This window comes from Nannospalax galili, unplaced genomic scaffold, assembly GCF_000622305.1.
Source record: "Nannospalax galili isolate Female #2095 unplaced genomic scaffold, S.galili_v1.0 scaffold45, whole genome shotgun sequence".
NCBI classification, from domain to species: Eukaryota; Metazoa; Chordata; class Mammalia; order Rodentia; family Spalacidae; genus Nannospalax; species Nannospalax galili.
This window is the reverse complement of record NW_008355775.1, coordinates 5,930,973-5,956,592: the sequence shown is the minus strand read 5'-3', so window position 1 is coordinate 5,956,592 and position 25,620 is coordinate 5,930,973. Positions and strand designations below refer to the sequence as shown.

The 25,620-nt window shown below is 34.1% G+C and overlaps 1 protein-coding gene across 4 annotated transcripts in view; it reads left to right on the top strand.

The window, feature by feature from the left end:
- Positions 1-25,620, top strand: part of Tent2 (terminal nucleotidyltransferase 2) — a 59,206-nt gene that overhangs the window by 30,282 nt on the left and 3,304 nt on the right. For 3 of the 4 annotated variants that reach the window (XM_008853328.3, XM_008853329.3, XM_017803247.2), the window contains exons 8-13: positions 362-431; positions 3,396-3,472; positions 3,790-3,918; positions 11,069-11,112; positions 18,085-18,221; positions 23,948-24,039. In XM_008853328.3, coding sequence (XP_008851550.1) covers positions 362-431; positions 3,396-3,472; positions 3,790-3,918; positions 11,069-11,112; positions 18,085-18,221; positions 23,948-24,039 — 549 coding nt within the window. Of the gene's footprint in view, positions 1-361; positions 432-3,395; positions 3,473-3,789; positions 3,919-11,068; positions 11,113-12,474; positions 12,646-18,084; positions 18,222-23,947; positions 24,040-25,620 lie in introns of those variants that run through there. The other variant, XR_003847074.1, reaches the window with a different exon arrangement.

Here is a 25,620-nt window from a genome sequence, read left to right as displayed (position 1 = left end):
GGAAGCATATTTACATTGTAACTGGGATGTCTATGCTACCATTTCTTACTGTGTTCCATAACACACTTTAGCTATCTTCCTACTTTCAGCTGTTTTTTCACTCTTATGTTCTAATGAATATCTTTATAGATACCACTAGATATTAGATGATATTTCTGAAAAAAAAATCTTAAAGCCTTTTTATATAGCATAGACTTCAATTTTAGAAGGACTTAATAATGTCCTCATTTCTTCACTTTTTCAAGGACAACAGTTTTTTAGAGTTTTTTTAGCTTAATAAAATACTGTTTAAAAATGTGCACTAGAATATTATGAATTTTTGAAGCATTGGCAGATGTTCATATTATCTTCTACCCTTTAGCTGGCTACATTGAGAGGCCTCAGCTGATTCGTGCAAAAGTGCCAATAGTGAAGTTCAGGGATAAAGTCAGGTACGTAATTTCTGACCTTTCTTTTTTTAGTTGCTTTAGGTTATCTTTGGCTGGCTTTCTAGTGTAAATAGCCCCTCCCCCAAAAAAATTATAGCACAGAGGCTTACTTCAAGGTTTTAGAAATCATTTGGTCTTAGAAATGATTTTTTTCATGACAGTCTCTTGTATCAGGCTAGCTTTTAACTTGTTATGTAGCTGAGGATAGCTGTGAACATCCAGCTCTCTTGCCTCTACCTCCCAAAAGTTGCGATTGTAGATGTGTGCCACAACATTTGGTTTTACTGAAATAAAAAAAAAAAAAAAGTTAGTCTGGGCAGCCTTCTTATACCTAACTGAACTTAATTCTTCTGCTTGATTTGAGTATTTGGGACTAATTTTAAAAGTGTGTACCTATTTTTTATTTGGGTGCTAAAATGATCTCTTGCCTTTTGGAAGTATAGTACACTTCCCAAAACATATCTTATTGATGAGATTTGATATTTATATTCAGGGTTGTGTTTGTAAATATGTGTCAATAAATGAATTATATTTCACTTTAGTGAAAGATATAAGCAATACCAGAGTAATAGACAGAAAAGCTGTAAAATACACTTACTCCATTTCAAACTTTAGATTTTTTTCTACATATTCTCCCTAGTCTGGGCTCTGAATTTCTTAAGAATATTGGATTATAATTTTTTATATAATATCTAAATGTAAAAATATAAATGGTACAAGCAAGAGTTGTATTCCTGGTAGTTGGGAGGCTAGCTGGAGGATCATGAGTTCAAGTCCAGCTTTGTCTCCTAGTAGATCTCTTCCTTAAAATAAATGAACAAAGAAACAAAACATGAAAGGTTAAGTGTTGATTATTTAATTTGTTTAAAAAGTTTATTTTCTAAAAATAGCTTTGTGACAAAGTGGGTTTTTTTTTTTTTTTAGCTTTGTTTTGTCATAATACTGAAATTACATACATATATAGAATTGAGCTTTCTTATTCATGAATTTTGTATTTAAGAATTGTTTACTTGCTGAGTGTACTTATATCCCTATCTTGTGCAAGGTGTGACAAAAATTTGGAGGTAGTCCATCACTTATGTTTTCAGCTAAGGCTGAAAAGGGTAGCATTGTGTCTTGTTTTAATTCATACTGCACACCAATGCCTCTTATAGTCTGGTTCATTCTTTTTCACTGTTTAGAATGGCCCTCAAGCTTAGTACTGGGGTATTTTGTCTTATGTTCCTAAGTATAAGAAGACTGTGATATGCCCTATGGAAGAAACATGCTAGATGAGTACTGAATTCATGTTTTTGATAAAAAAAAAAAAATCCCCCCAGTGCCAGAGAATATTCACACAGGGTCTTACACATGCTAGGCAAGTAATCTACCACTGAGCTATATTGCCGGCCCCTTGGAAAAGTTTGTAATGCTAGACAGATTTCTACCTAAGTTGTTTGTTTGTTTATTTAGGTTTCTGTTGAGTTATGTAGAGATGTGTAAACTGACTTTGGTGTTTCTTACACAAGCATAATTAAAGATTGTAACTGTTGTTATAAGTTTCCCAAAGCCAGTCATATGTATATCTGAAGTGCTAATACCACTATTCATTTTATTATGAGCAAGAATAAGGGAATACCTATAAGAGTTCTTTGGCTCCCCCAAACAGGAAAATCTTAAGGTAAATTTCAAATTTTGTAAGCTAGATAGGAATTATTTTAAATAATTGATTAATTTATTCTGAGGCAAGATCTTGTACATGGCTCAGACTATTTTCAGACTTGAAATTCTTCTGCCTTGGTCTTCCATGTGCTAGATTATAGGCATGTATCACCACTGCAAGTCTGGAATTTTGTGATTTGAGGTAGTTAAAAAAATTTTTTTTGCATTATTGTTTGTGTGTGTGTGTGTGTATGCGTGCAACAATATTACAGTGCATGTGTAGAGGTGAGGACAACTTGTCAGTTCTCTCCTTTTACCATGTGGGTCCTGGTAATTGAACTCAGGTCATTGATCTTGGTGGCAAGCGCTTTTACTCGATGAGCAATCTTATTCTCCCTTTTATTAATCTTTTCTTAGAAAAATTTAGTATTTAGAAGAAATTAGATCTTATAGTATATGGGTATCAGAGGAACTGGGTTTATATAGAGTATTTCTTCCTTACTTGTAGACTATATTATTGCCTTATTTTCTAAGTTAGGAGTTGTGTAGTATGTTTGCTTTCAAAGAAGTAACCCATTGGTAATTTTTTTAGTATTGTTGCTCTTACGAGGTTACCAGTACCTACATTTGACACCTACATTTAGAGGGAATATAATGTATGATATAGCCGTTATTCTTTTAGTTTTTTGACCTGCATTTTCTTTGGCTTTTTAATGCTTTGAGAATATATAACTTAGTGGAATGTTTTACCCAGGAATGTTTTGGGTCATCTGATTTTATCTAGAAAAGATTACATGATTTTATTTGTTATCATTTTTTATTTTTATTTTTTTAATGTGTATGAATATAATCCCTGCATGTGTCTAAGTGCACCCATGTCGTGCATTGCCCACGGAAGTCAGGAGAGGGTGTTGGATCCCCTGGAACTGGAGTTATGGATGGTTGTTAGCCACCATGTAGATGCTGGGAATTGAGCCCGGTCCTCTGCAAGAGAAGTCAGTGCTCTTAACTGTTGAGCTATCTCTCCAACCCCCATATTACAAGATTTTAAAACTTCATTTGGGGTACTTAAAGACATCAGTATGTTTTGGATCTTTTAAATAGTCATCTTAGTTTATATTTTTAATATATACCAAGTCACATTAAATTATATACTAAGTATGTATGTATTTTTATTTCTTCAGTGTCTCATTTTAAAATCATAGATCTATGGCTTTTAATTACATGCTATTTTACATCATTGGCTAGATTGGTGTTAATTTACTGAAACGAGAGTGATTATTTGTCCTTGGGCTAAAGTTTGCTTTTCTTTGTTCTTTTAAATAGTTGTGTGGAATTCGACTTGAATGTAAACAATACTGTTGGAATTAGAAATACATTCCTTCTCAGAGCTTATGCATATCGTAAGTTTTTGGTTTATTTCTAAATAACCATCAACTTCTGTTTTTTCTATATTTTCTATTTTTTTTAACAGATGTTTGTAGTAAATAGTAGAACTCTCTCAAGAATATTGTATCTTAATTTTTGTGTAATGTTACTACAGTAAAATCATATGCTATTATAGTTAAATTAAGTGTATTTAAATAAATGATAGTTTTCAAAAGGTAACTAAACTACTGAGTAACATGGTATTGCTTCTTATTGGCATGGAATTGGGAAATTATATATATTTTCAAAGGAACTGTGGTATCACTATTTTAAATTTTAATTTTACTTGCAGTTGAAAATCGAGTTCGTCCATTAGTGCTGGTGATTAAGAAGTGGGCAAGTCACCATGAGATAAATGATGCCAGTCGTGGTACTTTAAGCAGCTATAGTCTTGTATTGATGGTTTTGCACTATTTACAAAGTAAGTATTATGAAAGGTTTATTACTTTTTAAAACAAATTCAGTTAGATCTCATTGTATCTTTTCTGCTTATCTCCAGGTTGTATTGTTTTAAAAAGTTTTTTCTAAGACCTTTAAAACTATCTTATTTTGTTGTTTTGAATTAATGTTCAAGAAGTTTTATTCTCGCTGGATGTGGTGGAGCACACCTTTAATCCCAGCACTTGGGAAGCAGAGGCAGGTAGATCTCTATGAAATAGAGGCCAGTCTGGTCCACATAACAAATTCCTGTCAAGCTGAGGCTACAGGGGACCCTGTTTCCAAAAAAAATCCCCAAAATTTGTTTTCTGGAAAACATTGTGAAGTTTAATGTGCTTTGGATAATTTTCCAAATTATTCACTTTTGTATTTAAAGAACTTTGACCCCCATATTATTGACTCATTATTTTGAAGCAGATGAATGCTTTAAAGAACTATAAAAATAGCCAAAGCATCATTTATTATTTTTTGAGACAGAAATTAAATGATATTCTTATTGACCAGTGAAGCTTATAATCCCCTTTAGCTGCCTCTTCTAAACCAGATTTTTTCCTTGTAGGACTATTATGTCAGATTGGCCTCTAGTATGTGAGGGTGACATCACTCTTTTGATGCCAGGTTGATTTGGATAATGTGACTTTACCATTTCCTCTCTCACTACTTCATGTGTATCTCTTTGGAGTTGCACACTCAAATCAAAGAGGATGCCCTTCCCTAATAAAGGGAAACCACTCTTGGGTCAAGCATATATGAAAAGCTGTGTTTCTCTGCTGAACCTCCAAGTCAGCTCTAAATTCCAGATTGGCTTCCAGATTTTTAGTATAATCCATTAGTAGTTGGTTATGAGGTCATTTTGTTAAAGCCATATTTTTATTCCATGTATAGTGGCAAATTGTAATAAATGAGAATTTGTAATTTTGCCATTTCATAATATAGTTATGAACTCTTTTAAGTATTGAAGGTTCTCCAGAAATATAGCACAGACTGGCTAGATCTGGTTGGAACCTTTACTTTGATTTAATCTTTTATATACACAGTCCAAGAAATAACATATCTTAAATGTTTTACTCTGCTAAACACTAAGATATTAAAGAGAAAATTAAAGATCTATAGTTATCAGAACCAGGGGTGTGAGATATGTAAGGACTGACCAACCCACTTAATGTATAATATTTGAGGACAGATTAGAAGAAAGTCTTGATGCTGATTTGGCTAGATGTTTTGTCAGGATGACTAGGGCCTGTTTTGGGTTGATATTTCCACAGTTTCGAATCTTGATTTTTAAAGATTATACAAATGGAGGAGGGTGTTTTAGCACTCATTATTCATTCCATGAATGTTGCCACTAAAGAAATGCAAGATTTTGCTTTAGAATATATAAATATAGTCAACAAAAATAAAACTGATTTTTCTTCATGGAGTTTACATTCTCGACATGTAAAATGTGTAATATTTTACAAAATGTAATATTTTACGAAATTATGAAATATTTTACGAATATTTTACAAAACAAATTACGAAATTTGTTCCCTACCAAAATAAGACTTATTAACTAGGTATAATGGTGCATGCCATTAATCCTAGAATGTAGCTGCTTTAGTAAGGAAGATTTTGAGTTTGGAGCCAGTCTGGGATTCAGAGCAAGACTGTCTCTCAAAAAATAAAAACAAACCAACACAAAACAATGGCATATACAAAGAACGGTTATAACCGATGGGTCACCAATAAACTGTTACCTTTTTACCACAACGTATGAGTTGCTTGCCTGACTGGAGCTCACTGTCAGTATCAAGCGGTCTGTAACTAATTATTCTGGTATAGTGATTTAAAAAACAAAAAACAAAAAACCAACTAAGTTTAATTGTGTTGCTTAGTGCTTTTTAAATTTTTCTGAAAGAGATATTAGTTAATACCAGCACTTTTGTTAGAGGCAGAAAAAATACAGAACTTGGAAAGTTGAGATGATGTGGTTCCCTTACAGCAGTGTTTCTCTGCTGAGGATACTGGGAATTGGGAAAAGGAGAAGGCACATTTTTCTGGGTGTGTGTCAGATCATCAGGATTGGGCAAACGTGGTATGGGTTGTCAGAAGTTTTGTTTTCAAAGGTCTGGTCTTACACCTTTTCAAAAGTCTTATACTAGTGTAAGAAATAATGTGTTTGCAGTGAATGAATGAACAAAGCTATTTCTGAGTTTTTCAATATCTGCATTTTAATCAGTAGAAGCAGGAGTAAAATTCCTGATCACATAGTTAATTTTGTCCTTTTGTTTCAGAATTACTATATTTATGTTTTAGTAATATTAAAATTAAAATGCTAAAATTTCACTTTACATTTTAAATTTAGTTTGAATAAGTCATGTATATATATTAGAGAACCTTGAAAAAGGATAAAAAGAAAAAGTAGACATTATATTTTCATATCTAGCATTATTTTTGTTAATATTTGTTTTATTTTTGCCAATTTTCTTGGAATAGGGTTTCAAAATGTGCATCTATCCAAACATTAAGTGCCAAGTTTGGTTCTGTTAATTCCAGTTTTGGGGACAAATGAATTACTATAGGGAATATATAGTTTTTGTTTCTCCTCTGCAAAAACTGATTTTCTTAAATAAATAGTGGCCTTATACTTTCTTTTACATATGCATTGTGGCATTATTCCAGACTTTTAGATTTTAAGGGATAGTAAAAAAAAAAAATCCTTAGAATTTTTATTTTGACGTGATATCAGAACCAAGAAACCACTGCTGACTATTACTGTAACTTCATAAAAAATGATATGTATTAACACCCAAAAAGTTACACTGGACATCAGTAACAGAATTTCAAAACAGTGTAATTGTAATTTCTTCCCCACATCAGACAAATACTTCTTTTTCTCAGTTTATCACAGCCTAGAAACTTTTGTGGTGGGAATTCTGGAGTGATTATTTTGCCCTTATTTAGTGGGCATAGACAGCATTTAACATGCATAAGCATCTATGATATATGCCCTATCCTTCCATTGTTACTGGTAACATTAAAATTTTTAATTTGGTTGGCTTCTTTAGAAAAAAAACTCTTTAAGTAGAGGTGCATTAAGATGGTTTGCAAACAAATAGAAAATTCATCAGGTTAGTATTTTGCCGGTATGATACAATCATGTTGATTTGGTCTCTGTATTGTGAAACTTTTGATTTTGTTTTTTTGACAAAGGGCTCTCATTTGCTAATTGATGTCTTTTGTGTTTAATGACACTATTATCAGCTATTTCTAGGTCAGTCTTGAAGGACATGTTACTAATGTGTAATTCTGTACTGGCCAGTTTAATCGCCATCAAAAAAATAGGTATTGGCTTTCTTGGTAATCTTATTCGGTGGGAAAATGGCATACTAGAGACTGGAGGTTGAATTATGCGGTTCAGCCTCTTGCACAGAGGATTCATTTTTGTGATATTGATCAAATTATTACCTCTCTCTTGCCTTCATATTCTTACCTGTAGCACAAGTTGTTGAATGATGACTTTTGTTTAACTTCCTTAGTGTTTTAATATGTTTTCTGCCATGAACAGAGGAAGGAAATGTCTTTAAAATATATAGAAAGATTAAAATTTAAGACCAAAGCATTAGGGCTGGAGTGATAGCTCAGCGGTTAAGAACATTGGTTGTTCTTGCAGAAGACCTCGGTTCAAATCCCAGCACCCACATGGCAGCTAAAAACTGTCCGTAACTCCAGTCCCAGGGGATCCAGCAGCCTTTTCTGACCTCTGCGTTGCATGACACAGGCCTACATCCAGGCAATACATGCATACACAAAAAAAAAAAAAAAAAAAACCCAAAGCATTTCTTTCAATATATTTCATTAATCAGTTAATATACTACATATTTCAAAAAATGACTGATCAAAGCTTGAGAGGAAAAATATTGGGGAGACATTTTAAAGACAATTTTAAAGAGTAAGAGATGATAAGGTAATATTATTAATTGGGTAGAAATGAGAAGAATTAGTATTCATGATCAGCTAGCGTGTTTCCTAGGACTGTCTTGAAGCCATTTTAAAACTGTTCTGCATTTTGATAATTAGTGATTACTTAATATTAGTGAAGATATGCTCTCTTAATAACTGGGTTTTTGGTAAATAATTATGGAATGTTTGGGGGTATAAGTTTTTAGGAGCCTGACCAATACACTCTTATCAAGGCATTACCTGTTAGTCATATAATGAAATAATGAGCTTTTCATCATTTGTGCTTAGTTTACTCTCACAAGAGAAATTTAAAAATGAACTTAGTCCAAAATTAAGTCAAAATAGATCATATAGCTAGATTTTTTTTTTCAGAGTTTATGTTGCACTTGAATAGGGTATTTTTAAAATTACAAAACTCAGGGCTGGAGAAATGGCTCAATGCTGACTGCTCTTGAAGAAGACCTGGGTTCGATTCCCAGCAGCCACCTGGTGGTTAACTGTCCATAATTCCAGATCCATAGGATTCAGTGCCCTCTTCTGACCTCTGTGGACATTGCACAACCCAGGTACACTTACATACATGCAGGTAATATACTTGTACACATAAAATAAAAATAAAAACTGGGCTGGAGAGATGGCTCAGCCATTAAGAACACTTGCTGTTCTTGCAGAAGACCCAGGTTCGAATCCCAGTACCCACATGGCAGCTAACAACTGTCTGTAACTCCAGTTCCAACAGCCTCTTCTGTCCTCTGTGGGCATTGCAGGACACGGGTGCACTACATGCAGGCAATACACACATACACATAAAATAATAAAAAAATATTAAAAAAATAAAAGCTTAAAAAAATAATTCAAAATTAGAAAATTCTTTGAGGCTGTCATCAGGATAGTGCTTATAAATAGCTGTGTTATAAATACACTTATTGCTTCCTTAATGCCAAAGGTTAATCAGTCTTTAAGATTGTAAGGCAAAGAAATTGATGAATGATATCCTTGCTTCTAAAAGCCTCTAAAATTGCTAAATATTTAAAGGCCCTTTTGTTCTTTGAAAGACTAAGCCCAGTGGTTGGTTCCTCCCCCCCCTGGCATTCTAAATACGATTCTAGAATGTGATAAAAATTGTCTTTATTTATTTATTTATTTTGAGACAGGGTCTCCCTGTAGCCCCAGCTGTCCTGGAACTCACTATGTAGACCAGGCTGGTGGTCTCTGCTGGTATTAAAGGCGTGTACCACCACGCCAGGCTGAATTTTTTACATTTTTCTCTTTATCTTTTGCTTTATAATAGTTTTAATTCATGGGGTATTTAATGGAAGGAATTCAGATTTTTTTTTTCAGTAAACTAATTTCTAGGAAAGGTCTTGCAATTTTACTTCTGTATTATGAAATTTACTAGAAAGACATTACAAAGTAATATACAGATATAGACATTTAGAATTAAAGTAACTGCGCCTGAATTGACTTGGGGGTCTTATAGAATGATGAGCATTTGAATGCCTTTTGGGGAAGAACATGTATCTGTGTATATATAACCTTACTTCCTAGAGTACTTTTGATTAGTAGTGAATGAAGTTTTCCCTTCTGTTCCCATTTACACTCTGTATACATTCATATTCCAAAATTTTATTCTATTGCAATTTTAAACTTAGATATGAAGCATACAAAAGGGGGGGGTTTAAACAGCATCGTACTCTGAACTACATGTTATGCCTTTATACCTTTATAATTTCAGGTGGAGGCTGTATAAGTTGGTCATAATGCTTTGATTACATACTTGTTAATATATCCTAAAGATAATTTAAAAATTTTGTTGTGTTTTGCTAGACAATGAAATTTTGTTAGACAAATGATTTTTGTTACTGAGTTTCAATTTTATACAATATATTCCTAATTCTTTTTTTTTTTCGGTCTTTTTGAGAAAGGGTCTCTGAGTAGTGGGCCTGGCCTGGAACTTACTATGTAGATCAGGCTGGCCTTGAACTCACAGAGATCCACCTTCCTCTGTCTCGAGTGCTGGGATTAAAGGTGTGCACCACAATGCCTGGCTGATTCCTAATTCTTAAATACAAAGTTTGTTATATGATACTATGTTTGATTTCTAGTATTAAAGAAATCTTTGGAATATATTATATTTTACTACTCTCAAGACATATTTTAGAGTTACTATGTTGTGAATAACTGGTACCTTGTCTTTTATATTTATAATGACATGAAATTATTGTTCACATTTAATGAGATTGGATTTGTTTAACATTATTGACTGGTAAAAATGATTTAAAGAAAAAACGATAGTAGGTTGGGAATCTAGCTCAGCTGATAACATTGCTTGCCTAGCATGCATGACGCCCTGGGTTCTATCCCCAGCACTGCATAACATGGGTGTGGTGATGCATTCCTGTGATCCGAACACTTGGGAGGTGGAGGCTGGAAGACCAGAAATTCAAGGACATTCTCAGCTACATAGTGAGTTTGAGGTCAGTCTGGTTTACATGAGACCCTACCTTTAAAAATAAAATAAAGAAAAATTAAAAATGATGACAACCTCTGGATAATAATTCCCTTGGGTGATTTTATATATATGGGAAAGTTGTGCACATTTGCTCATTTAGATTTCTAATCTTTGCTGAAGTAGTCTTTAAACAACATTATTATTAAGTTGAAAGTGATTTTTTAGTTTTGTTATTTTCAATTTTGTTATCTTAATTTTGGTGTTGCATATTAGTAGAAGTTAAATAATGAACAATTATGCTATCAGTGCTTTCTGATGATATAGGAACATTGAATTGATTGTATAGGAACGTTGAACTCACTCTTAAAATTGCTTGTTTTGATAGCTAGATCCATCTATAATGTTCATTCAAAATCTGTAGAACAATCCTTGTCTTGCTTATTTTGTATATGTGTTTGATGTTTAGTGTCCCTTTATTGATAGTCACCTACCCTAAAACCTTGTAGGAAACTTTGGTTTACATATGGACATACATAGTTCATTAACAAAACCTTAAATTGTCAATTTAGATAGATTTAAAACTTAAATTTTTAGGGACTAAATTTCATGAAGTATATGAAAACTATTGAGTTTTAGCCTAAATCCTTGTGGTCACATACCTGGGGTATAGCTGACAAATTATTGCATTATAATATGAATCATGTGAATCACAGAAGCTTTAAACTTTTTCTTTTTATAGCCCTACCTGAACCCATCCTTCCATCCCTCCAAAAAATTTACCCAGTAAGTGTTTCTTATAAATTATAATATTATGTCAAGTATATGTATATATATCTATAGTTATATGCAATACCAATGTGATTATAAAAGTTACAAAGCTAAGTACATGGTAACATGGTGTTGTATAAATGGAGGCCTTGACCTCTAGAACATATAAATGTTTCATATAATTTTTCAGAAAATTCTGGTACTTTTTTGATTATTGGTATGCAATGCAATCTGGTCAGTTATGTTAATAGTGGATTTTTTTGCATGATCTGCATGAGTATCACTAATGTGGATTAAATATACTTGGTCAAGGCTTATTTGGCTTTATTATAATTTTCTTCATATTATTTTATATAATTGCACAGCATTTGTGTAGTTAATGCCTTAGAAAATTTTCATCTTAATTGATATTTTGAAAAGCAGGGGAAAAATTACGTTGAACAATTAGATAATCTTTCCACGCTTCACTTGATTTTATCAAACAGTACACCAAGGGTAACATTAGTACACTTGTCTTAGCGACATAACATTAAGAATTCTGATGAATTAATTGAAAATATTAAAATGAAGTGTGCCTACTAGCAGAAATTTAGTATGTATATTCATAATACATAGGTGTTTTGATTCTTTTCCAGTTTTTTCACATTCTTCCTCCAGAATTTTTTTCCCTGCATAGTTCCTTCTTCATGATATTTATTTTAAAATAATAGTTGTTTGTTTGGAATGTTTGACCAACCTTCTGAAACCACATAATGTTGTTGATCTACATCATACATGTTGGCTTTCTACATATGTACACATGTATGTATATAATTTATATGTAAAAGGAGTTGTTTTTTAAAAAAACTTAATGGACATATTACAAAAGAGAAGAAATACACAATCCAGCTTGTATGATCAGCTTTCAAAGAAGTCCTTTATTGCTATATACAAAATATAACAATAAACTTCACATGCAACATCAGTTAAACACAATTTAATCTATGATATTTGAGTTAACCCGATGTCCTTGGTTTTGAACATTAGTTAGGATGCACACATGTGACCTGCTGCATAGTAGAGTCTCACTGTAAGAATAGAGCATGTAATTATGGCTATAGTGCAGTTCAGTTTCTGATGGGTCATTACTAGCTGAAACTGACAGGAAGCTTCAGGCATCTGGCTGTCTTTACAAAAAATTTTTTTTTAAAAAAAAACCAAACTTGTGCTATTAATGAACTATTACAGTGGGATTTTAGTATAGTTAGGGACCAGTCTTTATGCTTTTAAGTATTGTGAAAAATGAAAACATCAAGTACAGAAAGAAAATTACTTATTTAATTTTTTGTCATTAAAAAATAGTAGCAATTGTTTCTTTTTTATTTTAATATATTTTAGGAAGCAATAAAAAAAGCTGAGCTTTCCCACAATTTCTGGGGAACAGCAGGAAACTCCAATTACACAAATATAGCATTCTGTGATGGCTGAGAACAGCAGTCAGCACCAGACTTGAACAGTTAGCCACAATACAAACATCCTTCAAAATGGAATGTCGTAATAGCAAGACAGGTAAACCAGGTTTAACAAATAACACCACTTGGAAAGTAACTTCTTTGCCATTTGTCATCATTGTCCTTCCTCTGCAAATATTTTATTCTTTAGCTCATACTGAAAAGTCTGAAATAATGTTTGCATACTTATTTATTGTCTCAGCTTTATTTTTCTTTAAGATCCAGTTTCAATGTAAAAAGAGTGACATGTTTCAGCGTACAAAGTATCTGACTCTTAAACCCAAAAGATTCTTAGCTGGTTATGGTGATCGGTGATCCAGTATTTGGGAGGCTGATCTAGGAGGATTATGAGTCTGAGATTAGCTTGAGTTACATAGCAAGACCTCGTCTCAACAAAAATAAAAGCCTTTTATATTGAAAATACATCTAAAGAAACGTCACTTGAAATCCTACGCTATGTGAAATCTTCTATACGAGTATAATAGAGAAACATCAATTTACTGTGTTGTGCTTGGGGTGGAAGAGGTAGTAAACATCCCCATTTTTACTTCTGTGTTTATTTTTCTAATTTTCTGGCTTTTCCTTCATAACAGAGTCTGATTTCTGATAGTATCCACTTGCTATGGCCCTCTCCATTCTCCTTTTGTTAATAATCCTATTTGTATCCCTGTGGGGTAAATCAATATTAATTTAATCCCAAGGCCTTAAAAAGTACTAATTGTATGGGGTGGGGTGGCACACACTGGTAATCAAGCAGCATGTGTGAGAAGGAGACAAGAGGAAGCAAGCTGGGCTTCATAACTAGAGCCTGTCTCAAAACCAATACAAGGCCCTGCATGATGGCACATGCCTTTAACCCCAGCACTCTATGTGGGAGGCAGAGATAAGCAGATCTCTCTTTGTGAATTCAAGGCCAGGTTGGTCTACTTGGTGAATTTCAGGCCAGTCAGTGCTACATAGTGACACCCTATCTCAAAAAACAACAAACAAACCCAACACCAACCAAAAAAAAAAAATCCAAAATACAAAATAATCACCAATAGCTAATAGCTAATTTATGATCTGCTAGATAGGAATGTCCTGATTTTCATTCAGGTGTGGTTATATTGCTATTTTAAATATTTCAATTATCCTCATATAGTTGCTATAATATTGATGCCTATGTGGATAAAAACTTACTCTGCTCCCTCTTACATAAGGTTTGTTTTATATGAAATCTATGCATTGTTCAGAAGAACAATCAGTGGTCCATCTGATAGAATAAACAAATCACCTTGTTTCTTTTTACTAATAATAACCATCACTTACTTAGTGTCCAGAATTTTGCACAAAATTTCTTTAATCCTGAACAAATGGACTTTCAAGATTTATTCATGTTTCAAGGATTTTTAATTGATCCACAAAATTAAAAATAAAACACCCAGAAACTGGCATTTTTCCCCCCAATATAGGGTATTTCCTAGAAAAAGAATACTGTAGCATTTACTAATATAATTATACTTATTTTATTTGCATATGGCTATTTTCTGTATGAGCTTTTAAAAAGATAAACAGATGTGGCAAATTCTTAACTCATAGTACTTAAAGTTTTATAATAATAATAACAAAATTTCGCTGTATTAATACAAAGGCGCATTTTTCATATTTTTCAAAAATTAATAGTATTTCCCCATTTTTTGTTTTTTGTTTTTGCTTCAGACAGTATCTCTTATGTAGACTTGATCTTGCTTTGTAGTTTGTGCCACTAAACCCAGCTTTTTCAATTGGGTTCTGAGGATTGAATTCTGGTCCTCTTGTGGACTGAGCTATCTCCTCAACCCCCAAGGTAAAATAATTTATTTTGAAAATTGATAATTTTTAGTTCACCTGCTATATGAATGTGCAAGAAAAAGAATGAAAGATTAGGAACATAATACTATCACCAAAAGCTGTATTATGGGACAGGATAGTACTACTTTTACTAGCTTAAAAAAGAGCTGCACAAAACATCTAAGTGTTAGTAGCATTAAAAATGAGTCTTTCTGTAGGAAACATTATATTTTAAAATGAAATGGAGATCTCTTTTAAAGGTTAAAAACTCATTCAATTTTATGTCTTACAGCGTTTATATTGAGTTCAGTATTGTATAAGTATTAATTCAACTGTTAACCTAAAAATTTACAGCGACTTTTGAAAGAGATGTATCTTTGCTCTGGAAATTGTTATTGAATATGTTAAAGCTGTAATAAAATACTTCTTCTATTAATGTGGTTATTAAATAAAAATACAAAAAAAGCTTCACAGATGATAAAAGTCTGTCTGACTTTATCTAGAAAGTGGTTTGTTGTTCAGACTTCAAGTTTTTGAATACAATATTGTGACACAGCCTCAGAAAAATGATACTATAAATATGTTACTATAAAATGTGATACTATAAAATGTGGCTATTTGCTGTAATTAGTAGAAAAGTTACAAAAACAGATTTTCAGATTTTTTATGGAATTCCCCTTGGATTTATTTTACATTGGCATTGATTAAAAAGAAATGAAAGTTTTATATCATAAAAAAAAGGTCAACATTTATTATTTGGAAAATACTCTCAGGATTTAATAGATCATTACACATTTGGTCTTTTGAAACTCAAAAAAAAATTATCCTAGCAATGTAATAGAGATATCTACCTTTTATTAATAAAAGATCAAACAGCAGTAAATATTGTCCATCTGGAAAATCTTTTCATGGAATCTATATTATTGGTTGAATTGTTTTTCCCATTGATTTTAGTTGGTGTTTTTTGGGGTTTGTTTTTTGAGATAGGGTCTCCCTATACCCCAGGCTGGCCTGAAACTCGCTGTGTAGACCAGGCTAGCCTTGATCTCAGAGTTCTGCCTGATTCTGCCTCCTGAATGCTGGGATTAAAGGTGTGCACCACCATGCCTGGCTTTAGTCTGTGATTTTTAAGACTGCTTTTTTCCTTTATTTTTGTATTACTCCTCATGTGCTTTCTAATGTATTTGCTTAAGTTCTTCACCTCCTTATTGTATTTAAAGAAGTGTGTATTTTTCTTATACATATAAGTGGATGAAGAACCTTTTTAAAGGAATTGATTGTTTGACATCTTTCTTAAACCAGAGAATCTTTCTAAAGTATGAATGATTACCCAGAACTGATGATTTATTAAGGATAAACGTAATTCTTATTTACTTAGTTTCTTTTAGGCATGTCCTTTTTTTTTTCCTAAAGTTTGGATTTCTCCTTCATTTTTCTCTTAGCATGACATGACTTTTTGTGTAGTCATAACAGAAGGAACAGTAGAGGTAAGACTGGCCAAATTGTTGGCCCAAGGTCATTCAGTATCTTAATAGAGTGGATTTTACATCTCTTCAGTTTTAATCTGACAGTTACTGATCTCTTTTCTTTAAGTAACTAAACAAATTTAAAAAATTTAAAGGAGGCACGTGCCTTTAATCCCAGCTTGGAAGGCAGAGGCGGATGGCTCTCTGTGAGATCAAGGCTACCCTGGTTCATATCATGACTTCCACGTGGGCTCTGACTAGGGAGACCCTGTCAAAAAACAAATCAACAACAATAACAACAATAAAATTTAAAGGAAATTTAAGCAATTTTAAACTTAAGAAATGACTTCAGTTTTGAATTGAATGTTTGCAGTGCTAGGTAGTGGGAATCAGCTTTAGTAGAAAGCTTTCAGGGTGGGACTGTGAAGCAGGGACCTGCTCTCCTTTTTAGTTGACACGAATAATTGTACCTACCACTTTTCTTATCATCTGACCGAAATTATATCTTATATTTGATTTGTCAGAAAATATTTAAGTTCAACAGTTTTAAAATAATACTGACCTAAGTCCAATTTTTTACCTAAAATATAAAGACCAAGTTGGGCAGAAACCATGCATTTGTTCTTCTTTCTGCCTTTAGATTTTACTGTAAATTGGAGCTCCTTTTAATGTTAGCAAGTACTGCTATTAGAAGTGTAAAGCTAAAACCTAAATTTAGGTATAACAGCTTTATCATATGTGATTGGAATAAAATTTTTCTTCTGGGAAGAGAAAGGTAATCACTTCTTGATTGTTAAATATTAGTGCTAGAAATATAGGTAATGGCACAAGGGAATATTTGTTTTTTGTCCCCTTGTTTTTATTTTGTGAGGACTAGCATTAAATGGTACATTACCCTGTTTCTTTGTTCTACCACTTAGGTATTCAGGTAAAAGCCTTTTTTTTTTTTTACCCCCAACTATTTAGATGTTATCAGTTGGCATAGTACCTACAAACCTTGGGTTGATGTGTTTGTTGCAGAATTAAGAATCCTATTCTAGTTGTTATTGTGCTGCTGTAACCCCCCCCCCACCTCCTTTTTAAGTAGATTTTTACTTGAATGGCAAAGGGGAAATTTAAAAAAAAACTTTTTTTTTTTATGGGTTTAGAATGTATTTATGGGAATTGAGGATGTGACTCAGTTTGTAAGCCTGTCTACCTGGTGTGCCACTTGGCTCCAGGCATTGCATCAAACAACTGGATGTGGTGGTGCATGCCCATAATCCAAGTCGTAGGAGGTAGAAGCAGGAGGATCAGAAGTTCAAGGCCATCCTCATCTATATACTGAGTTTGAGGCCAACCTGGGCTAAAGAACCTTGTCTTTTTATTGAGGTGAACCTGGGCTAGAAGCCCTGTCTTTTTATTGAGTTGAACCTGGGCTAGAGACCCTGTCTTTTTAGAAAAGGTCTTGATGAATATATACTGAAAGTCTCTCTGTTCATGTGATGGTGTATTTCATATTCCAAACTTGCTAATAGAGAAAAGGTCAGATATAAAAATAGGCTTTAGAACAAGAAGTACCCATTAATATTCTTTCTAATAAATGCCTTATTTAGGCCTGGGTCTCACACAGCTAATAATGCCTTTGTAAATAACTATGGTTAGTTTGGTAAAGATGTGTTGTTTTTGTGTATCCTATCTTCTTTTCCTTGCCATTATCTTTTCAAGTACTGTTCATGTTGAACTTCTATCCCTCTCCCTTAAAATACAAAAGCAAAATAAAACAATTTTTAAGGTCTTAAAAAACTGTAAGTACTATTTATATATAGAAACTTTTGTAGGCTTTGAGAGGAGTGTTAAGTGGCAGTTAGAAAAGTCTGTTGCCTTGTGCTTGATATATCCTTTGTACATAAAGTACATCTGTTCATTGTAGGAATCATTAAGGAGATACATTTATGGCTTTATATGTTATTGGGTAGAATTATGGTATGTGTAATAATATTTTACTGCTGTTCAGTCTTTTGCTACCATAATGATATACTCAAACTAAGCAGTAAAATACCTTAGTTTTTCAGATACCTTCTGGCTCATTCTAGGTACTGGTGAAATCTGTAGTGGTGAAAGCAAATCTGAGTTATCAACACAAAGAAAACTTCTGTTTTAAAAGAACCTAGATCAGGGATGGTAACAGTTTTTAGTGTATGTTTTAAGGGCTTTGTATTTTTCCCATTTTCTTCCAACAGGATTCTTTTAGTCCTTCTGTACAGCTGCACCTTGTACATCAAGCTCCATGTAATGTTCCTCCTTACCTCTCAAAGAATGAATCAAGTCTTGGGGACCTCTTACTGGGCTTTCTTAAATACTATGCTACCGAATTTGAGTAAGTAAAATTTTAAATTGTGTTTGTTCTTTTATAAACAAGTAAATGTGATAGATTTGGCCAGAAGCTACCTTTGTTAATTTCAGTGTTATAAATAGGTTCAGATATGTATAGTTTATGAAATATAAAATCTAATAGTTAATTATTAGAAACTAAGTAGATTTCATATTCCTCACTAATAAAAAGTTCATAGTATAATAAGCCTAATTTTAAGGTTTATTTTAATTATGTGTATGTGTGTGTCTGTGTATGTATGTGCATGTGAGCACAGGTGTCCATGGAGTCCAGAAGAGGGCGACAGATCCCCTGGAGCTGGAGTTACAGGCAGTTGTGAGCTGCTGAACATGGGTGCTGGGACCCGAACTCAGGTTCTCTGCAAGAGCAGTACGTTCTCTTAACCACTGAGCCACCTCTCCAGCCCAGATAAGCCCAATTTCAGTTGATTTCAATTGTGACTCCATTTTATGTTGTGGCCTCATTCTCTAGTAGGGTCCACTTGGGGTCTTTGTTTTAGTTCTATGTAGGTGCTGTGTAGTTAGACATCTGTTTTCAAGGTTCTTAAAAGTCATAGTAAAAAAAAATACAATTAAGACAAGCTTGAAATTTTTTAAGTGATTGACATCTGAATAAATAGCTGTATTAGGATGATTTGCAAATTGAGAAATACAGCTTTTATTTTCCTTTTCTGTTTTGAAGAAAATCTCTAAATATGTAACAAAAGGTAGAATCAGACTGAGCAGAACTTCTTTGGAGAATTCTCAGTCCAGGTAGAGTGGGCCTAGTGGTTATCTGAAGTGTTTCTGATCAATCTGGAAAAATTTGAAGGAAGAAAGGGAGGAGTTAAGAATTATATAAAGTTAGAGGTATAGTGACTTTATAACATTTTGAAGTGTTTTGGGGGCGGGGATAATAGTAATAAATTGCTATTAGTAGGTGGGAAAGTGCTTCCAAGCAAATTGTACGTATTACCTCATTCAGTTTCCGTAATCACTGTAAGAGATGGTGCTGTGCCCTTGTATTTTATCTATGCCCAGAGAAGCATAGAGAGGAATGAAATAAGAGAAAGGAGGTAATCTACCCAAAGATCATGTAGCTAGTAATTGAACTTAACTATGATGGTTCCTACAGCATTGGTATTATCTTTTCTGCTGTGATATAGGTAGTTCTAAAGAAACCTGACTTGTATTGAAACATAGGACATGAAAGAAGAAATAATATTCAAATCTCTCTCTCTCCCCCTCTCTCCCCCTCCCCCCCTCCTCTCTTTCTCCTCTCTCTCTCTCAGGCAGGGGTCTCCCTGTAGCACCAGCTGGCCTAGAACTCACTATGTACACAAGGCTGGCCTCAGAGAGATTTGCCAGCCTCTGCTTCCGAGTGTAGGGATTAAGGGTGTACATTACCATACCTGTCTATATTCAAATTCTTAAAAGTAAAGCTATTGTATCATGTTGATTTGTAGTTGTCTTGTCAGTGGCTAGTCCAGTGCTAGATAAGGTACTTGGAAAATAGTTGTTACGATTTTGAAGCAGAAGATGAGATTGTGGATCAGAGATCCTTAAAATAGCTTAACGGTTACTGAATGAAATTAAGAAAGGAATCAGAAAAGTACTAGAGGAAAGTAGCTGAGTAAGAACCACGTTAAAATATCCAGATGAAAATCGCCAGGCAATCATGATGAGAAAGGAGGAGGCTTCATTGACAGAACTTTTAAAACTGCAAGACATAAATCAACTCAGAAGGCTTAATATTTGTTCTAGAGTTATGTTTTAAGATGTCATAGTAACCGCGGCTGGAGAAATGGCTCAGCGGTTAAGAAGACTGGTTGTTCTTGCAGAAGACCCGGGTTCGAATCCCAGCACCCACATGGCAGCTAACAACTGTCCGTAACTCCAGTCCCAGGGGATCCAGCAGCCTCTTCTGACCTCTGTGGGTATTGCACGACACGGGTGCACTTACCTACATGTAGGCAATACACATATACACATAAAATAAAAACAACTAATAAAAAATATTTTTAAAAAAGATGTTACAATAACCACAGCAAATGTTTAGTGTTTCCTTAGTATCCTATATATATTAAGCGATCATTGTATTTCATTTAATCTTTGCAGCAACTGCCAAGTTTAGGGAATTTATTTGTATACATGAAGTGTGCTTGTACCAGTACAGCTAAATAGTGGATGAACTGGGATTCAAATTGAGGTTTTACCTCAAACCCTCACTCTGCACATGCATATGTGTGGTGTAAGCCAGGGGTTGACTTCAGGTATCTTTTTAAAATCGCTTTCCACCATTTTTTTTTTTTGTTTTTTTTTTTTTTAAACTAAGTGCCTCACTGAACCTTGAGGTCACTGATTTGGCCAGACTGGCCAGCCAGCAAGCCCCAGGATCCTCCTGTTGCTGTCTCCCCCATACTGAGATTATAGACTGGTGCTCCTACACCTGGCTTTAAAATTTTTTTAAAAAATTATGTTTATTTATTATTTTATATGTGTAGGTGCATGTGTGCTGTGGGCTCTTGTGGAGGTGAGAGGCCCATGAATATCATTTCCCTCCCTTCACCACATGGGTCCTGGGGTTCAAACTCAGGTCATCAGGCTTGGTGGCAGGTGACTTTACTTGCTGAGCCATCTTGCCTGCTCCCAAACCTGCATTTTCAATGTAGACTATTTTGACACTATCTATTATGTTATATAAGTTAGACATTGGGGGGTTAAGGGAAAAGATCCATAGAAGAAGGATGTATTTCTTCTGTGCACATTTGTATGTGATAGGAGAATCAGCTGCTTTGTTGGACTGAAACAAGATGGTAGTGGAGAGGACTTTGTGTTAGTTTAATATTAATAGAAAATAGCTTGTGAGGTCAAATGATTAGGATGCTGATATTTGAAAGATTTTTAAATGTCCTCATAAATACTTTTGCCAAGCGCATTATTTTATACAAGATATTTTTAAATATTTGACTGTAGGGGATTCAGCCAAGAATATGGTCAAAGTTATGAATTAGTTACCATTTAAAAGAAATCTGGTAGCTGCTAAACATGTGTGTAAGGATTTCTTCTGAACTTTACAATATTCAATTAAAAGCATTCTCTTTACTTGAAAGACAAAGAAGTAAATATTTGCTAAGGGATGTTTGAGTATATACTATACATTTTGCAGAAGTTTTATATGACCATTAAAAAACAACCACTGATTTTTAGCCGGGTATGGTAGCACATACCTGTAGTGCCAGCTGTCAATGGAATCTGAAGCCCAGGAGTTGAGTCTCGACATTTATGGAAAGCCTACACAATATAGCCAAATTCTTTGTCTCTTTGTCTCTGTGTCTTTCTCTTTCTCTCTCAAAAAAGAAAGCAATAAATGTGTGTAAAAAACTATTGCCAGTTGTGGTGGCACCAGTCAATAAATATGCAAATGCTGGAAAGGATGAAACAGGAAGATCATGAGTGTGAGACCAGCCTGGGCTATATCTTGCATGGTGGCACATGCTTGTAATCCCAGCCTCTAAAGGTAGAGGCAGGAGGATTGGAGTTTCAAGGTCATCCTTGACTATATTTATTGCAGGTTTGAGCCCAAATTGGGCTACATATGACCTTGTCTCAAAACAAACACCACTGATTTTTTTATTAGCTTCATTTGCATCTTAAATAGTATAAAGTAATGCAAGTATTATGTTGTAACCATGTTTGGTTCTGGTATGTAGTTATGTAACATTGCTCATTACATTGTTTTAAATATTTTATTATTTTTATTTTTATGTGTATGAGTATAAGGCCTGCATGTATATAAGTGTACCCATGCCATGCAGTGCTGGCAGAGGTCAGAAGAGAGTGTTGGATTCCCTGGAACTGTAGTTATGGACAGTTGCTAGCTACCATATGGGTGCTGAGAATCGAACCCAGGTCCTCTGCAAGAGAAGTCAGTGTTCTTAACTGCTGAGCCATCTGTCCAGCCCCTATGTTGCTATTTTTTAAAAAATGTTGTAAACATTTAGAGGGCATTAGAGCAGAGTCCTCCTTTTCTGTTTGGAACTCCTGGAACTACAGTATATGAGGGGTCTAAAACATTTTACTGTAAGCAACAACCAGTTCTGAAATATTTCCTTTGCCCAACCCACTTCTACATATATATCTAAATGACTTAAAGCTCTCTTCATAATGTATTTCCATATTAATCTCCCCCTTTGCCCTCTGCCAGGAATCAAACCCAGGGCCTTGCTCATAATAGTAGGCAAGCATTTTACCACTGTCCTGCATCCCTGGTCCTTGATCTTTGGAGACAAGTCTCTATACCCCAGGCTGACTTTGAACTTGTAGTCCTCTTGGGTCTGCCTCTTAAATGCTGTGGTTGTAGATGGTTCCCCACAGCTCTTGAGCCAAACAAAACTAGAAAATCATACTTGGAGGATGCTTTCTAATAATTAGATTTTTACAAGAATTCCTAAATTTATTTCTTACATATTTAATATAGAAAATTAATTCTAGAAATGCTCCATACAGGACCCAGAATCTGTACTCTTAAGAGATTCCTGATACATAGAGCAAGAGGAGGCTGAATGTTGGAGGGTCCCAAGCCCTGGACTTTCTCTGATTACTGATAAAATAGTGAAAGCATGCCAGGCTTGGTGGCGCACGCCTTTAATCCCAGCACTTGGGAGGCAGAGGCAGGTGGATCTTTTTGAGTTCCAGGCCAGCCTGGTCTACATAGTGAGTTTCAGGACAGCTGGGGCTACAGGGAGACCCTGTCTCACCAGCGCGCACGCGCGCACGCACACACACACACACACACACACACACACACACACATGCACACACAATAGTGAAAGCCAAATACTGCTGAAACAAAGACTTCTACCTGGTCCTCAAATTTATTTTTCTCTTGGATGCCAGCTGAGTAGTTGTATACTTTGAAATATTACTTGAAGAAAAGGAAAATAATTTTATTTATAATAACAGGAATATAAATAATTTTTTATAATCTTTATAAAACCATGTAAAGTTAGTATATATTATAGATCAGGTAAGATTTAAATTCAAGTATGTAGATACAGTTGTTTCTCTCAAAATTTTACCATTAGGCATGTAGGGTATAGCTTAGTTGGTAGTCTGCTTACCTAGCATTCATGCAGCCCCAGGTTCTATTCCCAACATTGTATAAACTGGTACTTGGCAGGTGGGGGCAGGAGGATCAGAAGTTCATGGTTACTTCAGCTACCTAGCAAATTCAAGGCTAGCCTGGGCTACATGAGACCCTGTCTTGAAAAAATAATAAGAGGAAATTTTACTGTTAACTACTGCATTTCATCATGCAAAAACAAAGAACATTCATATTTTTACTTACTTTTATCAGCAACTTTCCAGTAGAGATATGTGTTTTACCTACTTGTACCTTAAACATATTTTTGTACTATTTCATTTAATTCAGTGAACATATATTCAGTATCTAGTGTATATGAAGTAGCTAACTTGCATACTGAAAAAAAATCTCAGCATCGAGGCATAGAATAACATTAAATAGTAAGCATAAATAAGCATATTGTTAGATGCTATAGAGAAAAAAAATAGAGGGGGGGAAATGGGAATTGGGGTGTTGAGGTGGGAATTGGAGTGTTGAGGCAAATTTTACTATTCTGTAAGCCAATCAGGGTCAACCTTTCAACTGATACAATAAAAGGGAAATTATGAAAATAGTTGACATGGCCAATTTTTTTTTTTCTCTTCTAGCTGGAATAGTCAGATGATTTCAGTTCGTGAAGCCAAAGCCATTCCAAGGCCTGATGATATTGAATGGAGAAATAAATATATCTGTGTTGAAGGTAGTTTTCTCATGACCTCCTCTTCTGTCATCTAGTCATCATCATGGTACTGAGAGATTTAGTTGACTAATTCTAACTTTTATTTCTGTTAACAGTAATATATTTATGTTCTGAGGTAATTTACACATCTTTTACCTTTGCATTTTTAATTTGGAAAAGCACTTAAGATTCTTCAGTTGTGAGAAATACTAAATGTGAATTTGAACATTTAATCTTTCCAGTTGGTAAGATTTGAGTAGTTTATGAATTCCAGCTAATGAAGTTGATTTAACTTTAAAAATGAAATGATCTGAGAACAATTTTGTGTTCTATAAAGAATTTACATGTAGTTCAATAAATCATTTGAAACAGTTTCTTTGAATTAATGGAAAACTAATTTCAAGAGTTCTTGCCTAAAATGCTGGGTGCTTGGTTGGATCTTCAGTTACCCCCCCCTCCCAAGAGTAAAATTGCTTTCATAAATGCCAAATTGAAGACTTCTGTAAATCTTGAGGTGAAAAGGAACAGAAAATCAACATTTATAGTATACTGTCAAATTTACAATATTTTAATCTTTGATTAGAATATGTGTAACATCTTAAAAGGGTATATAAATGTGAATTTAAATCCTGTTTGGTATTTGATTTGCTAGTAAGTTGCCCAGTGGATATATATTATTTTCTTGACTTGTATTTTTTTGAAAATTAAAAATTTTTATAAATGCTATATACAATGTGATCCAATACAATTTGTCATATAATCTTATTCTATTAAAAAACAAAAACAACAAACAGTACTATGACAGTGAAGTCCTTTTAAAAATAGCCTCTAAGTCATACAAAATGCAGGAGTTTTCAAAATTAGGGGCTTGCTTAGAGTGTATGAATAATCTAAGTGAACTTCCTCCCCACCTTTTTTTCCCTCCCTTTCCACCCTTCCAGATTTATGGCATTCACAAGCCTTTTTGGTTTTGGAAAATATTCTTGGCATGATCCTTCTAAATAACGTCCCCTCCACCTCCCTTTGTCAGTACCCAAATTCTTAATCTGGTAAATTTTGCCTTCCGCCAATGTTTTTATATTATGTGGACTCTTCTGTCCTACATTGTGGGTGAAGGATGAGCCAGTGGTGGTACAGACATGGAAGATAGGTATGTTGGGCACAGACACAAAAACTTCATTTTCTCCCATCTTCTCTGCTTGACACTCAGATTTTTCTGTCTTTATCAGATTTCTTGTAGAAGTTGTTCTCACTGTATCTCTAAAAAACTATCGACTCACACTGTAACTCTGCACTGTCTTCTATTTCTTCAGTACTGAAACTCTACTTTTAAAGGCTGCTGGCTTTTTGTTGCTGGACAAGATCAGCTTTTAAATTAAAATTAAGTTTAAAATTACCCTTCCGTAACATCTGACATTATGCACCTCTCCTAAATGTAATGCTTTCTTCTTTCTATTACTTTTTTACTCTCCTAAGGATATGTCTTTGACCTTCTGTAATTCCGAACTCTTACTTTCTTCTATGATTTTAGACTTACCATACCTCTGTGGATGACCTTCATTTTTAGTCATTTCTCCAACTTGAATTCTACCTACCTTACTA